Source organism: Nelusetta ayraudi, unplaced genomic scaffold (genome assembly GCF_046127955.1).
Source record: "Nelusetta ayraudi isolate G7.1 ecotype Tasmania unplaced genomic scaffold, CSIRO-AGI_Nayr_v1 ptg000001l, whole genome shotgun sequence".
Taxonomy (NCBI): domain Eukaryota; kingdom Metazoa; phylum Chordata; class Actinopteri; order Tetraodontiformes; family Monacanthidae; genus Nelusetta; species Nelusetta ayraudi.
The window spans coordinates 1,613,081-1,628,684 of NW_027466051.1; the positions used below are offsets into that span (position 1 = coordinate 1,613,081).

Here is a 15,604-nt window from a genome sequence, read left to right on the forward strand (position 1 = left end):
TCAAGGAAAAGCCAGCAGCCTTTTGCGCCGCAATTCTGACACGGTGTAATTACTGGTCAACTTGACAAGCAAGGAAATGTGTCATTTAATATGTTACACTTGGGAAATACTGTACTTTGGAGCAAAGAACCTGCTCTGACTCGGCACCTCTCACTGAGGAGGCAAGACAAATGGGCTGTGAAAAATGACACGTGGATCACATATGGAGTATAACGTGCTTGCACATTGACATTGGCGGAAGTAGCCAATGCAGACACAGTGGCAAAAGCAGCTCCGAAACTGTAGGGGGCAGCATACATAACGTTGGCGTCGCAAATGCATCATGGGCCAATGTTCTCTGGAGGATATAGACATCTCCCGCCAGATGTCCTGCACTGTGCACGGCATTGCATGTATAGAACATGTATAGAACAGTCAGACATGTTTGAAGGCAAGATTCAGCGTGAGGTGCTTTACAAGTACGAGGAAGGTGGGAAGGCCAGCAGACTGCAAAGTCTGCTAGCAAAGTAGACAATGACGTGAAATCCTGTTTTTTTTTTTGAGTGGAATGCAAAAAGGAAAAAAAAAATGAGAAACTGCATGGCAATTGACATTTCCTCTTTGGAATAAGTGCAAGATACATACATACAGACAAACAGTAGCTCATACGTAACAACAAGTCAGCCCCAAAAAAAGAATTTGAAACTTAACAAACATCCGGTATCCTGCACCAGAAACAAACAACCCTGTCACTCTGCACCAAACAGATGTGGACCTTCAGAAGTGACGTACGCCCGAATCACGCTCGGCCTCCACCCTCCCTGCAGTCCATTGTCACTTCCACCGCGATGTCCGCCTTTATGTTTCCTGCTCCTCCTCCATCTTCTCCCTGTCAAAGGGCAGATCAGTGTTCCCCACGCTAATGTCCAGCACCTGCAGCTTGGTCAGATGTGCGAAGGAGCTCTCGTCCACTGCGCCCACGGCCAGGCGGTTAAAGCTGGAAGAGAAAGACCAAACTTTTTTGTGGATTTAGAGAGATTTGCTATGATAAGATGCCCCAGCGTGGCGATGCGTCGATAACATGCACTTGTTTAAACTCACTCGTTTGCAATTCAAGACTTGAAATCTCAATATGAAATAGTAAAAGAAGAGAAATTCGATGACAACCCAACACGCAAGTTGTCTGTCCACTCTTCTTTCCATCTCAATTGGCTGATTTGACCAAAGTACCCCAACTCTACCAGAGCATTAAATCCTAAACAGAATTCACAGGATATAAACCTGGGCCAGTAGGGAATTAATGTCTCTAGTTAATTGTGTTCAGGTTTTCTTGAAGAGAAACAAAGTAAAAGGACCTAAAAAGACCCTCATCCAGCTGCAGTGCCTGATGAAACTCATTAAATTTCAAGGGGACATAAGGCCTCTTCATATCGTGCCACTCCTGCTAGAGTCCAATCGAGGGATTCAACATGTGTGTTGTTGCAAGGAGAATAGCAAGCCTCCACGTGAAGTATGTTTACCGAAGGTAGATGCCCTTGATGTTTGGAGTTCCTTCAAACGCTGACACAGGAACACTGGAGATGCGGTTACTCTCCAGGTGAAGGTATTCCAGAGTCTCCGGCAGGTCAGAGGGAACGTGCGACAGCTGATTGCCTGACAGGTCCAGAGTCTAAGCAGAAGAAATGGAATGGAAAAAATATATTTTCAAAAAAGAAAAAGAACGAATGGAGGTTAAAACACATTTTTCATCCTAAAAGGTGCAATCACTCAAAGTTCACAAATATATAATCTCTACTACTGAATCTCTACTATTTGCTGTGTGTAAGGATAAATGCATTCTAGTTTAAGGTTGTACAAAAAGAAAAAAGAAAAAATATAAACTGATAAAGAGCATCAATGCTCCTGTGTTCAGTTTGGGCGGGCGATCAGATGGTGTCAAAGTCTGTTTTGCTTTTCTGCATTAAATCTCATTCGATTTTTTTTTTCCCCTCTGCACAACGTCCAATACTATCCCACCCACCGTCAGCGCACTGAGCTCCATCCAGGCTCCCTGGTAGACGGAGTTCAGCTTGAGCTGGTTGTCGCTGAGGACGAGCTTCCGCAGCTTGGTCATGCCGGTCAGCGAGCCGTCCGGCACAGAGCTCAGCTGGTTGTTCTTGATCTCCAGCAGGTGCAGGCTGCGGGGGAGACCCTGCGGGAAGGTGTGCAGGCCGTTGCCCGACAGGTCCAGGATCTCCAGGTCGCGCATCTTCCTGAAGGCGTCACGGTGCAGCCTGGCGCTTGTCAGCTTGTTGTAGCTGAGATTGAGCTCGGTCAGCGTGTAGAGCAGCGACAGGTCGTTGCGGCTGATCTCGGAGATCAGGTTGTGGAGCAGCATCAGGGTCTTGGCCCGGCGGGGGAGGCCCCTGGGGACTCGCTCCAGCAGGTTGTTGTACATGTGGAGGGTGTGTAGCTTCTTCAAACCCTGATGGAAAAAAACTGTACTTGAACTGTTCCTTCATCACTGCTTTGGCCTTATTGAGTTAGATCATAGGAGTCAAACTCTGGCCCAGGTGCCAAATTTGGCCCACGGTGTGATTTTATTTGGCCCACGAGGCAATACAAAATCACCGCTAGTGCAGGCCCACCAGTATTATACAGTACATGTACTGCTAACACTACAAATCCCAGAATGCTCTTGCTGGTATTTTGGCAATCCGGACGGGACGTTTATTGGAGTACATTATTATTACGTCATTGGTTTATTGTTGCTATTTTATTTTAAAATATATTATTAGCCAGTGGGAAAAGGTCACCATTGAAATTTAAATCAGAAGGCTGCAAATAAAAAGAGAGGTATAAAAGAGAGGTATAAAAAAAGGTATATGATTAACATTTTATTTAATTTGATGAGTTATTTCTGTTTTGTTTTTTTTAATTGAAATTCTACGGAGCCCCAGAGGGGACATGAGGTTTGGGGGGGCCGGGGGGGGGTCGGGGAGCACTTATCTCAGGATCATGAGATAACTATGTCAGGATCACAATTTTTTTTGTTATCTCTGGATGCTATCTCGGCATCCTGACTTAGTTCTTTGGGATCCTGAGATAACTGTTCGAGGTCAATTTACTTCCGGATCAGTTCAGTAGCCATCGGGATAGCTTAGTGGCAAGAGGCAATGTGAAACCATGCCTCTTGAAGCTAAGCCCCCTCTGGGGCTCCATAACAATCTGACTGACCCAGAAGAACATTTACCCCACTACGGAGTCCCCGATGGGAACAATCAGGTTGGGGGAAAAATTCTCTTCTTATCTCGAGATCCCGACTTAGCTATCTAAGAATCCTGAGATAGCTAAGAAAATTCTATTTAGGATGGGTGCAATATTAAGTCCTTTATTGTCTAGTTTGTATTTAGCTTTGCTTGTTCCATATTCAGGTTAAAGCAAAACTTGTTAGGTTTCATGAAGAAAGGTTCACTGTTCATAAAGAAAGGTACACATCCAGAGGAAGATTTCATCAATGTTGGCCGGCGACTTTGGCCACGCTTAAGATTTCGGCCCCACTGCGTGCTTAAGTTTGACACCCCTGAGTTAGATCATGCAATTGTGCATAAAGCAAAAACAGTTTGGATCATTCTGCATCAGGGGACCAGGGCCAGAAGGTCCCAAGGGTCCCCTAACCCTGATCCTGAGACCGGCAGGGGTACCTGGAAGGCAGTGAGGTGTATGGAGCGGGAGCGGAGCTTGTTATTGTGCAGCAGCAGGTACTCGAGGTTTCGCACAGACGTGAGGGCGTCTCCAGGGATACTGCGGATGGAGTTCTTCTCCAGATGCAGCAGCACCAGGTTGCGAGGCAAACCCTTGGGGACGACACTCAGGTTGTTATTTGACAAGTCCAGACACTCCAGGCTGCTCAGTTGGCTGCCAGGAGAGAAGAGGAAGTCGTGAAATCAGTCCTTGGACCTTAGAGGCTCAGTCATGTATTTTTCTTTCTCTCTCTCTCTCTCTCTCTCTCTCTCTCTCTCACTCTCTCTCTTTTTCTCTCTCTCTTACTCTCTCTCTCTCTCTCCCCCTCTCTCTCTCTCTCTGAATACATTAAAAGATAAAAGAGACTGTCAAGGACCGGTGTGCACCTGAAGGTCTCGTTGTCCATTGCTTCATTGGTGAGGTGGTTGTTCTGAAGGTACAGCTCCCTGAGGTTGGGTAGGCTGTTGAAGGCTCCCGTCGGAATTTTCTCCAGATTGTTACTCTACAGGGAAACAGTCGCTCGGCATCAGGAAGCTTATGGATGGAGGACAAAGAGACAAAAAAGCAAACTCAGCTGGCCGGCGGTCGCTGGAACCTTGAGGTGCAGTCGGTAGAGGTTGGAGGGCAGATTGCTCGGGACCTCCTGCAGGAAGTTGCTGGACATGGTGAGGATCTCCAGGCTGTCGGAGCCGTTAAACATGTGTTCGGGGAGACCAGCGTCGCTCAGCTTGTTGTTGTGGAGATACACAGACCTGCGAGCCAAGGGAGAGTGAGAGCAGCAGCAGAAACGGCAGTGTCACATACTGAATTGTTTTTGCATAAATAAGTGTCTTACTTCAGTTTGGGCTTCTGGCCAAAGGTGTAGGGGTAGATCTTTGTCAGCTGATTGGCAGCAAAGTCAGCACTGACCAAAGAGGGCGGGAGGACTTTTGGTGCTGCAGTCAGCTGCAAGAAAGAAAAAAAAAAAAAGATCCCCGAGAGTGAAAATATGATGCAAAAGACAGATTTTGGGATTGTGTTCTAAGAGAAATAAAAAAAACAAACAACAACTCTGAACTACGATTAGCAGGGCAGGTTAGCAAGCGAAGTGATTAGCAAGCATCTGCCTGCTTGATCGCTCCACCCAGTGACACACTGACTGAATTATTCAAGTGAAAGCTACACAAATCAGTGACCACTCTGCCTCTAGCGAGCAACATCCGTTCAATTATGGGGTTTTTCTTCTTCCTCAGGGTGGGGAAGGAAACACGGCCTGCAGGCGATCGCTGACTGCTGGTCTCACACCAGCTGCAAAACGTTATTGGTTGACAGTGAACCTTCTCAACTTCGACTGAATTCTCCCTTGCAGAACACACTGATCCCAGGAAGTTATTAGATTTGCAGCCATGGCTATTGTTTGTGTTTAATGATTAAAAATCATACAAAGAAAGCTCAGACTGTTACCAAGGGAAACCTTTTGTCTGTGACCTTTTAGAACATTAACAATTCAAAAGCGGTTCTTTAAAAAAAAACTATCTTTTTTTTTCGTGGGAGTTTCTAACTGAATAGCATCTGTGTAGTAATACTGCTTGACAATTTGTGGAAATTCAACACAAAAGTTTGGCAGTAGAGAAGGAAAATTCATAATTTGAGGGGGGGGGGCAGTGACTAAAACACTAAAACACACTGACAATGTGACTAGAAATCACCTTTTCAATTTACTTACAACTGAATCGGACCAAAATGAGGTAAGCCCCCCCCCCAACCAACCCTGGTTTTATAACCAGAGAGTTGATGTCAAAGAACAAGGCCAAGAATGTGACAGGAACAAGAACACAAAACGCAGGAGCTCTGGCTCATGTTCATGTTTTGCGTTGCCTCCATGGTGCCGGTTCGCCTCCAGCTAATGTCCCCCCCCCACACGCCCCCCCCCCACCCCACACCCCCCCACCCCTCCCCGCACCCCCCCTCCCGCCCTGCCTTTGGAGAGTGATTTAATTGTCTACCAATTGTCAGAAGGGTCAAACAACAATGAAAATGAGTAAAAGAGTCACTTTGCTGGGCAGTGCAGGGACTGTTGCCGCCTTTTCAGTAACTTGATTCCCTTGCAGGCAGGCAGTTGGCGTGCAGTCGGACATGTAATCTTCGAGATGAGTTTTTTTTATATATGTGTGTCCTGGCTTGATGTGACTCTCCATGTCAGTGCATTGAAAAGGAAAGGGAAAGGAGACAATGTGGGCTGCGCTGAGCACCAACATCAGAGACGGCAGCAGAGATCTGAGACGAGCAGGCAGATTAGATGTTCATTTAGTGCTCTCTCCTTTATAACGCGGTTTAGGGATTAAAGCAGCATGGGTGTCCTTGAAGCTTAGTGAGCACTTTAAAAATCCCCCTATTCTTCCCGTATCCCATTTGCTTATTCATCCTCGCCAAGGCACAAACAATCTGTCCATCCTTTCTCTCCCGCCCCTCACGCCTGCCCGCGCTGCGTTGCGCCCAACAGGGTCAGTAACATTTTTTGCTGCGGCCAGCTGGCAGCGACATACTGGAAGTGATTACAAGCATAAGCTCGCGCAGAGTGCACGAGAGGAGATTGCCACCCCTCACTGCCAGCTGGCGCCGTGTCAGCAAATCCAAAATACAGCACAATTACCAGCGGGATGACACACACAAAAAAAACGACATCGGAAAATACGGCCGAGCGGATTTGCTTATTTGTTCACGCAAAAGAAACACTTTTCGAGTCGACTGCGTGACTCACCTTGTTGTTTGCCAAGTACAGGTAAGCCAACTGGTCCAGCATCTCAAAGCCTTCGTCTGCAATGCCTGCAGTGACAGTGAAAGTGCACCGTTTAATACTGCACAGATGTCAACTTTACCAGCCCACTTCTGCAAAACGTGTTTACCCAGTTTTGTGATCATGTTTCTTCAGTATTAAAAACACCTGAGTTGGACCTCACCGTACACTGCTTTTTCCAGTTTGTTCCAAAAAGTTATGTGCATGTGATCTCTGAGACGAGGCTCAGAGGCACTTGTTCTTCTTCATCCATCAGTGTGACTGTGTTTTTGCTGCACAGTTTGTAGCTGTTCCCACTGAGCAGGGTCTCAAATTGGACACTTCCACTTTGTGTGTGTGTGTGTGTGTGTGTGTGTGTGCGTGTGTGTGTGTGCGCGCGCACGCGTGTTTGACACAGAGACACAGCTGCCATTTGGTCAACATAACCTGCCAAGCTGACATGGACATCTAATGGCCCCTAATAAAGTGCCTACACAGATGAGTCTGGCGTACCCACTAAATCCTCTAATGAGCACTGATGTGGATTCGCGGCTATGCTGATGTTGACTGTGAATCACCAGTGAACCCTGAGACACAGCACTTTGGAAGGACTTGTTTTCAGCAAAACATGCAGTTTTTAGGAAAAAGACTTGGATCTCAACATCTGAGGTTACATAAGGAAATGATCTCGAAAGACGAGTCACTCACAACCATCAGCAACAGCTGTTGGCCGAGACAGTCAAGAGAGACAAACACTCAGCCAGCATTCATTTAAAAAATGTATGGCAATATTATCTTTAACTGAACAACTGGTGTCCAGACAAACCCGAAACAAAACGTTGCAGGAGTTCTCAGACTGACAGCAGTTTCGCTGAGTTGTGTTGAAGTTGGATGTTCCTGACCAGGGTGCAATTTTCATCAAGATGGTCTGAAAGGTGTCACTCAACAAAGTGTCTATGTCGTGATAATTGAGCATAATCAACTCTGACGGTCTGTGTAAAATAAGGGGAGCACTGATACCCTCTGAGACCACTTTGTTTTATGTCCTTTTCAAAATAGCATCGAATGAGGACGGTCCTGACGAAGCATCATGTTTAACTACTATTTTCTGGAAAGTTATTTGTTTTTATTAGATAATTAATTACTTCAGTTGAGTCTTTGATACAGGATAAATGACGAGCCCAGGAACACCCAGGGCACCCCTTGGACATGTACAGACATGACCAGACCGCCCACCCTCGACTTAAACTTGTGAACATCCTTGCAGATGTGTTTGAAAACCTGCTGCCCAGCATGCAAGATTGTGCTTGTGCTTACCCTGAGTTGTTAGCCAGTTGTTCTGAAGGTTGAGGGTCTCCAGCTGATGCAGATGGGAAATGTGCTCCACCCTTATGTCCTCGATCTTGTTATTCTGGTGTCAGCGGACGAAAGACAGACTGTTGAAAAGATCTTGCATCTCATTGCGAAATACAATGACACCTGCTGGACTAAATGATGGTTTCAGCTTGAGATGTTTCCTCTAGACAGGTTGTTGAAAATTTGAACATTATGGAAGACCTAAGGTCTCAGTTTTTAATAGACATTCACGAAAGGAATTCACCTCCCATTTACAATATTTTTAAGAAAATAAATTCACCTCTAACTTTGTCGTTGTCACGTTAAGATAATGTTTGCCCTGCATATAAATGACATGACCCCCATTTTCTTTCTGCTCGTTCTCTGACAAATAAATTGGCACAATAAGAGATCTGTCCTCAAGATTTGTGTGCGCTCCCTCCTTGCTTGTGGATACTAAAGTATTGAAAATATTGTTTTTCCAAGTATTTGAGCTAAAACAAAGAAAAAAGAAAAGGATGAGTAACACCATGAGTGTATATGTACAGTAGTTGAGTGTGAGACCTGCAGAGAGAGCTGGCGAGTCGCTTCGGACAACTCTGCAGGGAACTCGATGAGGTCGACCCCAGCACAGTCCACTGCCCCCTCCGCTGTGCAGCTGCACTCAGCCGGACATTCAATCAGCACAGATTTGGTCCCGGTGGTTGCAGCAGCGTCTGTCTCGTCATCCTCCTCCTCCTCCGCTTCCAGAGGGGCCTGGCAGTGCACCAACACCCAGGCCAAGAGCAGCACACTCAGGGCCTGCAAGATGGAATGCTTGGGAAAAGCCATGTCCACCCCGAATCTCTGCTGTTGCACAAGCACACGGACGGGGAAGTTAGCAGCAACATCGGCTCAGCGAGTGCCCTGTTTCCTGCAAACACCACCTCATTAAAGCCTTCACCTGCTGCTCTTGGGCCAAAACACATCTTCTGTGTTTCACACTTAGAAGATGGAACAAACCAGTGTAATTATTATGTTGCGTTGGTGCCGGTTCACGGCCAAAATACAGGATGTACAGCGCCTGTCGTTCTTGCTAAATGACGATAGATCAGAGATAGAACGAAAACAAGTTTTGAGGCTTCGGACTGGAACAATTATAAATATAGTTGTTTATGCTTATTGTTCTGTTGCATTTGACTGTGTAAATTATGAAAATCTTTCTGCCACGATAAAATGCCGTTTTAATGACCATTTCAGCTTATGGAAGGCAACAAAGTAAAGACAACAGTCTACCACCATTTACACCAAATCACTAAATGATATGAATTTTTTTTTTTTTAATCTTTTTTTGTTTTTTGTTTTTTTAAATAAAGCTAATAATAATTTGGGTGCATTTATAAATATAATTTGCAAATTTTAAAATATTGTCTCGAGACACCTGTGCTGAAAATGTGCTTTTATGGCAAATTACTAACTCAATCATATTTTCCCTACATTCACTTCAAAACAATGTAGGCAATAAAACCCAAATTAATTTAACTATGAATCCATGAACATGTTTATTTCTTACGAATGCTGACTAGTAATGTTGTTGGGCCTGCCAGGAATACTGGCAGAACGTTTCCTTGTCCAATGAGTTCGATGCACGTGACCATGAATCCCCGATCCCCGGCATTCAATTCAGGACCTCAACAGTGTGTTGTGCTAACCAGCTAAATCGATTGGACTTTAAACTGTTCTATTTTTTTTTTTTTTTTAAAAAAACAACAAGAAGTATAAGAATTTACTAAAAAGTCAAATCTCTTTTATTTCAAAAGTATCAACAACTTAATGTTAGTTTGGCTGGCGCTAGCTGGAGGGTGAGGCTAGCAAGTTTAGCCGCCACTGTATGGAGAGGATTCGGAGGGATGGTGACTCAGGCTGAAACAGAGTAGACCACGACCTGCAATGAGTAAATAAGGATTTCTTTCTGTTTTTTTTTTAAATTACGTAGTTCTTTTGTCCCTTTGTACCAGCCAGTAACACGTAACACGTTACCAAATTGTGCCACAGGGTGGCGCCTCCTTATTTTCTGCTGTGTTATACCGTTATGCGTTATGTTCATGTAGTTCACTTCTGGTCTCACCTACTGAATGGATGATAACTCAGCGTAGGCATATTCGCTCCTCATGTCTGTTGCAGCAATAGCACCGTATAGACCTGGCTTTATAAGGTCAATTTTCCCAGTCAGATAAATGAACTGCTGTGTGGAATTTCCTAACCAATGGTCTATTGCCTTACAGATGCTAACTGGCTAACCGGCGTTTTTACACGACCACGCGCGGTCTAGCCTACTCCTGACCGTCGTCACATCTTTTGTCATGAAAAAGCCTGACCAAAGCACTCTGAAGTGGACTCGTTTGTCAGGGAACTTCTAGGTGTTTTTTGATTAAATGTGTGCACAAATGGTCATGGTCGGAGAAGCACGAACCCCTCCACCTGCACTGACTCTATGCTCTTCGGAATGACGACGCAGTTGACTTTTGTCGAGACTTCGACCATCTCCAACCATCGCAGACATTCACACATGTTAATGTGGGACGGCCTCAATTATACATCGCAAGGAAAAACTCATTTACATTTTTATTAGGGTCTGCTTTTATTGTAAATAAACTACTCAGCCTAACCTAATGTTCATATTGGCCCATGCATTCCAGGAAAGGTGGACACAGTTACACAAATCCAGATGATTTGCTGAGATGAGAACCATGAAGGGAGGAGATGAAAGGAAAAGGAGACGCATTTCCGAAAAGGTCAGAAGGGAAAATTAGATTTGTGTTATTCATTTGCAGGAGTGAGAGGACAATCTGCATAACAAATTCCAATAGTCTTTGTTGGATTCATAAACTAAACCAGCAGTAAAACACAAAAACTAACAAACTATGTGTTCAAAACTTCAAACTGGCGTCGGGCCCTTAAGCGAAATGACTCCTCTGAACACAATTTTTTATTTTATTTTGAAAATTAAAAAAATGAAAAAAAAATACAGGCACTCTTACGTACAATTTTCTTTCACGGCACAGCTCAAGTTTTTTTGGTTTTGGTGGATTAATCTCCACTGACAAACTGCAAGGTATGAAAAAGTAGTCCAGATTTAGTTTGTGTGGCAGCACTGAACCTACTTTACATGTCAGAATGAGTTTTTCAGTCAGAGGAAGTCTCTCACTTTGTAATATCTTCTAGGGCTCAAGACAGAGAAAAGGAATAGTAGCATGTCAATCTGTGTGCACATGATATTGAACGGAAGTAACTGCACCTGAAGAAAACTGGACTTTATCTTTGTCATGGTACAGCGGTTTGTGCAAAGGGGGATTTAAAGTAATTACAGTGCTGGTTGTTATGTGGACTTTAAAATATGTTGAAAATATTCACTAAATCATCACAGTTGGAAGTTTGCCATGTTTAATAACCATGAACGTGTTTTTGTCATTACACAGTAATGTTCCATGGCAGACAGATTGTCACCCAGAGAATTGTACAGGTTTATATAATGCATTATGACTGTCCCTCTTATTTTCTCCTTCTCACGTCAGCAGAATGCTAACGTTTGGATTGAATGGATAGTAGTCATGCTGCCAATATTCATGAGGCAGATCAGCAGAGAGCTGCTGTGTAATCCAGACATACATTTTTATTTTTGTCTCACATTTGATGAAGTGCAAGAGTAAAATAATTATAAGCAAGGGACAAACTGCTATGTAACTCTACAGACCAGACGTATTGCAAAGGCGTCTGTCTGAATTCTCAAATATGTATTGAAAATCTTTTGAGTGTTTGAAGCCAGATTCAACTTGGCCGAGCTGTCGTTTTACAACGTCACAGTTTCCCTCTGCGGGGCTCAATAGAGAGCCCAACTTAACAACTGTTAACAGCGACTCAACTAGCCAGGGAAGAAATCTTCTCTGAATGTGACGGACATCTGAGCAGACTTTTCTATCAAACTGCTGCAAGTGTGCACACTCTTACCGTCTTGAGCTGCTGAATGGGAAAAGCTTTTCTGCCGTCGTGCGTTCTGTTCAGTGGAGCCTGGTGGGGATTAATGCAATTAATCACCCAGCAGTCAGAGAAATGTTGTGGATCAGCAGAACTCCCGCCTTAGCTTGTCTTCCAACAGCACGACTCTTCTAAAGATCAGGTTTTTCAGTTTCCCCTGCTCGCTTGAAGCCGAGCGGCGGTCGGGACGAGGTCAGCTCAGACACTGCGCCCTCTGAGCTGACTGACATACATACTGTACGATCGCATTCTCATGCATGCTATAGACATAATCCTAAAGCTGCGCGCAGCCCTCTAAAATCTACAAAAGCAACATTCTTCTCGCGCTACCGTACCTCTCTCCGTTGGCGTTTGCTGGAGCGCACTGAGGTCTGACGTTCAGTCCCAACACAGACTGTCCCATAGTGGGCGAGGAGTCATGCAGCCGCACAAGATACACTCCAGATGTGAGGGAGTGAGTGAGAGAGAGAGAGAGAAAGTTGGGAGTGCAATGGAAAGGAAGGAGTGTTTAAGAGGCACACAGCTCTGTGTGGGTGCCAGGAGACACAAGTTCTTTGCTTTTCTTTCTCATACTGTTGCTCAAGAAGGTTGCTCTCTCTCTCTCTCTCTCACACACACACACACAACACACACAACCTCAGTGGAGCAGCTCTTATGTTGCATCCTACATTTGATAACTTGTTCTGATGGCCAGGTTTGCTTTCTGCACTGCAGAGAAACCTTGACCTTGCCTCATGACTCAATATTTATGGGCCTGAAATAAAAAATAAAAAAAAGGCCTTCAAATAAATCTGGTGGGCGTTTCTTGAATTAAGCATTGTCTTCACTCAATCTCCAAAAAAAAAGTTGCGTGGTGTGCAGATTATTCATAGAGCATGTCGCTGAGCTCATTCAAGAAAAATTTCGTCTGGAGAGGGGGGAAAACAAAACAAATGAGAGATGATGTTTTAAAAGATCCTAGCGTAACAAAGTAGCGGAGTAGCCTGCTTTGAAAAGGAGCATCGCACCATTATCTCTGCAGGATCATTTTGAATTTGGCCTGCTTTTTGAAGCCTGCAGATCTGGCACCATTACGATGCATTATTCCCACTGTAGATACTGTGCAAACACATCATCGTCTTCATCCTCATCCATTCCCAGGCTCGGGTCATTTCTGCGTCTGCCTGTCTCGTCTCTCTGGCTTCCCCCCAAAGTACAAAGACATGCACATCAGTAAATGGACCTGGGGGTAGAAGTAGGCTTTCAGAGGAGGATCTATGACCCATTTAATGCTTTAGTTAATCTATTCAGTGCAATAAAGATGTGTTGAATCGCTTGGCTCTTTGTCATCCTTTAGATTAGGAAGGCACTTTGCATTTGTTTGTAATTCGTTTTAAAGGCAGCTGAATTCAGCAGCCGATACCTTTGTTTCAGATTTTTAATTTTTTTTTTGAACAAATGTTCAGCTTCAATAGCTTAAAGTTTAATTTCTTGAAGATGATTGTAGATGCTGTTGATAATGACTTTTATACCTTAACTTGTGGAATATCTACACAGACTGTCCCCCCTGTGGAACAGCACACACTCAAATTAGAGCCACTATTATTACTCTTACGATATTTTTTGGCCGACTGGCTGTGTTCCTCTCAGAGCGGCCAGCTCTGCTCCTTGCTCCTTGTTTCCGCTGTTTTAGTGGAACATGCGAGAAATGGCTCTTTCAGCAGACTACATTTTACTTCAGTTTTGAACAGGTTTCAGGTTTTTATATTACGAGTCAGATTCCGGCTATGGCCTCTATTGGTTACAGATGTGGTAGTTCCTGCTGTGTCGACACTCAACAGACTGTATTTATTCATTAATTACTTTTTTAAAACCTTGAGTAGACTCCTTATCTCACGTGAAAGTACGCCGAAAGGAAGTTTTCTACCCAGATAAGTTATTTCAACCACAGTGTCTCAGCAGATGTTTTTTTTTTTTCACCACAACACATCAGTTACACATTTCCCTTTGATTTTACTTTATTTTATCTCACTAATTTCACTGTAAACGGGGACATTTTGATTACTTGCCATAATGGCAGATACTGCCAGTTGCCAGAATTTGTCAAAATTCTCATTCATTATACCTTCCACGGTGGAAAAAAAATAATCACAAGAGTATATGAAAACTACAAAAGTCCAGCCAAAGCTGCAGTGGAATCTGGGTCAGATTAGTTAACAGATTTATTTTTTAGCCATGTGCCTGCATTTTTACAGGAAAAACTACAGCGTGGCAGTTTGGATTCAGGTCACTGCTGCACTAGAAACTTGTCTTAAAGGGGCCCAGACAGCTAAAAAAAAATTCCATCATTATTGTTGATTGTCACGCTTCCATAAACTCAGACAGACTCATATACATTATGACACCCCCTCTGACTCCACCAGATAATAACAAAGCCACATCAGCGCATCACAGTTTAGTGGTTCTAACCTCTACTCTTCCCATTCTCTAAACATTGCAGCTCATACACAGGCATGAACCCAGAATGACCATGATAGTGGTCATTCGGCCCAGAAATGCATTCAACTCCAGACCACCCAGTCAAATGTATTTGGTTAAAGTACATAAAAGAAAGTACTGCACCAATTAGCCTGGGTCCCTGTAGTAAAAACATGGTTTTATAGTTGACCAAAACCCCCGAAATGAAGAGGACTGACTATGGTTGAGGAAGCAAAAGAGATAAAGATTCTACCAGCAGCGCAGGGGATGAACAAAATCTGAGCTACCTTCATTATTACTTGATATAATAATGAGGTGAAGTACAACTCACCAGGAGCTGAAAATTAAATTGTGAATTGATGAGTTGTGTTCATTCTGTCTTCAATTTTGAATGAGTTTCTATAATTCTTTTAAACAGACATAAGTTTTTTCCTGCCTTTTTACATGTTTCGGCAGGACTTCCGCCCTCCTGAAGTTCCGCTACCTGTCACTTTTCAGTGTAAACTGTCCTTGTTGTAAGGCTCTCTGTCTGGTGTGTATGATTGAAGTTCAAGCCGCAAAGCTTATGAAATCGTCATGAGAGCGTCTTATAACCAGTAAACACCGCACCCTGCTGGCAGCAATAGTGAAGTGTTTGACTCCAATGATGGAGTTTTCAGGTTTTCAATAGTATGCAGTCTATCCATCCATCCATCCATCCATTTTTAATACCCGCTTCTTCCTGCACTCAGAGTTGCAGAGGTTTGTTGGGGCCTTTCTCAGCTGTCATAGGACGGAGGTGATCCTCTTTCTTTATTCTCTATAAAACTTAAACACAATGTCTGTGTGCTCACAGTTTATGCAAGACATGCAACTCGATTTTAAGATGTGGACTGAACATATTATTTTTCCAAAACAAGATCAAAACAAAACCATTCAAAATAGGAAGGTAATCAGGCAATGTATGAAGTTCAGTGCAGCAAATTGCAATTGCAGTCCTGACTTTAAATGATTTATTTATTTCCCTCTTCCTCCAAGGTTACATCCCAGAGAAGTTGCCAGTTTAGCCTCAGAGTTCCCTTTAGCTTGTTAGACAGCAGTGAATTATAGGAAATGGTAACTTGACTCTTGACCTTAAGATGAATTATGAAATTTAACATTTTAGATTAATTTTAGACCTAATATGACACAAAATTTGTAGTCCAAATGAAACGTCAAAATCATCAACCTTTTATTTAAATCTCGAAAAAAAAAAAATCATTCAGTACAAGCCCTCATTTTAAATGATGTCGAGAGTGCAGAAACAAGCAATTACAATGTTAAAAACTGTTCCCTTTAAAAGCAGAGTAATCGTGAATTTTG

The 15,604-nt window shown here is 43.6% G+C and overlaps 2 protein-coding genes across 3 annotated transcripts in view; one reads left to right on the top strand and one right to left on the bottom strand.

The window, feature by feature from the left end:
- Positions 1–15,604, top strand: part of LOC142884522 (4-trimethylaminobutyraldehyde dehydrogenase-like) — a 273,088-nt gene that overhangs the window by 211,758 nt on the left and 45,726 nt on the right. The gene's annotated exons all lie outside the window — the stretch shown is intronic.
- podn (podocan) lies at positions 66–12,322 on the bottom strand. 2 transcript variants are annotated; one of them, XM_076017562.1, is made up of 12 exons: positions 12,142–12,322; positions 11,780–11,839; positions 8,357–8,638; positions 7,775–7,868; positions 6,443–6,507; positions 4,538–4,647; positions 4,298–4,454; positions 4,089–4,204; positions 3,663–3,876; positions 2,000–2,443; positions 1,500–1,648; positions 66–976 (listed from the first exon to the last, which is right to left on the bottom strand). In XM_076017562.1, exons 3-12 carry the CDS (start codon positions 8,621–8,623, stop codon positions 838–840), a joined length of 1,755 nt encoding a protein of 584 aa, XP_075873677.1. In that variant the 5' UTR covers positions 8,624–8,638; positions 11,780–11,839; positions 12,142–12,322; the 3' UTR covers positions 66–837. The 2 variants fall into 2 exon arrangements, with proteins under 2 accessions (XP_075873677.1, XP_075873594.1); XM_076017479.1 differs by having other exon boundaries at positions 8,357–8,641; positions 12,142–12,321.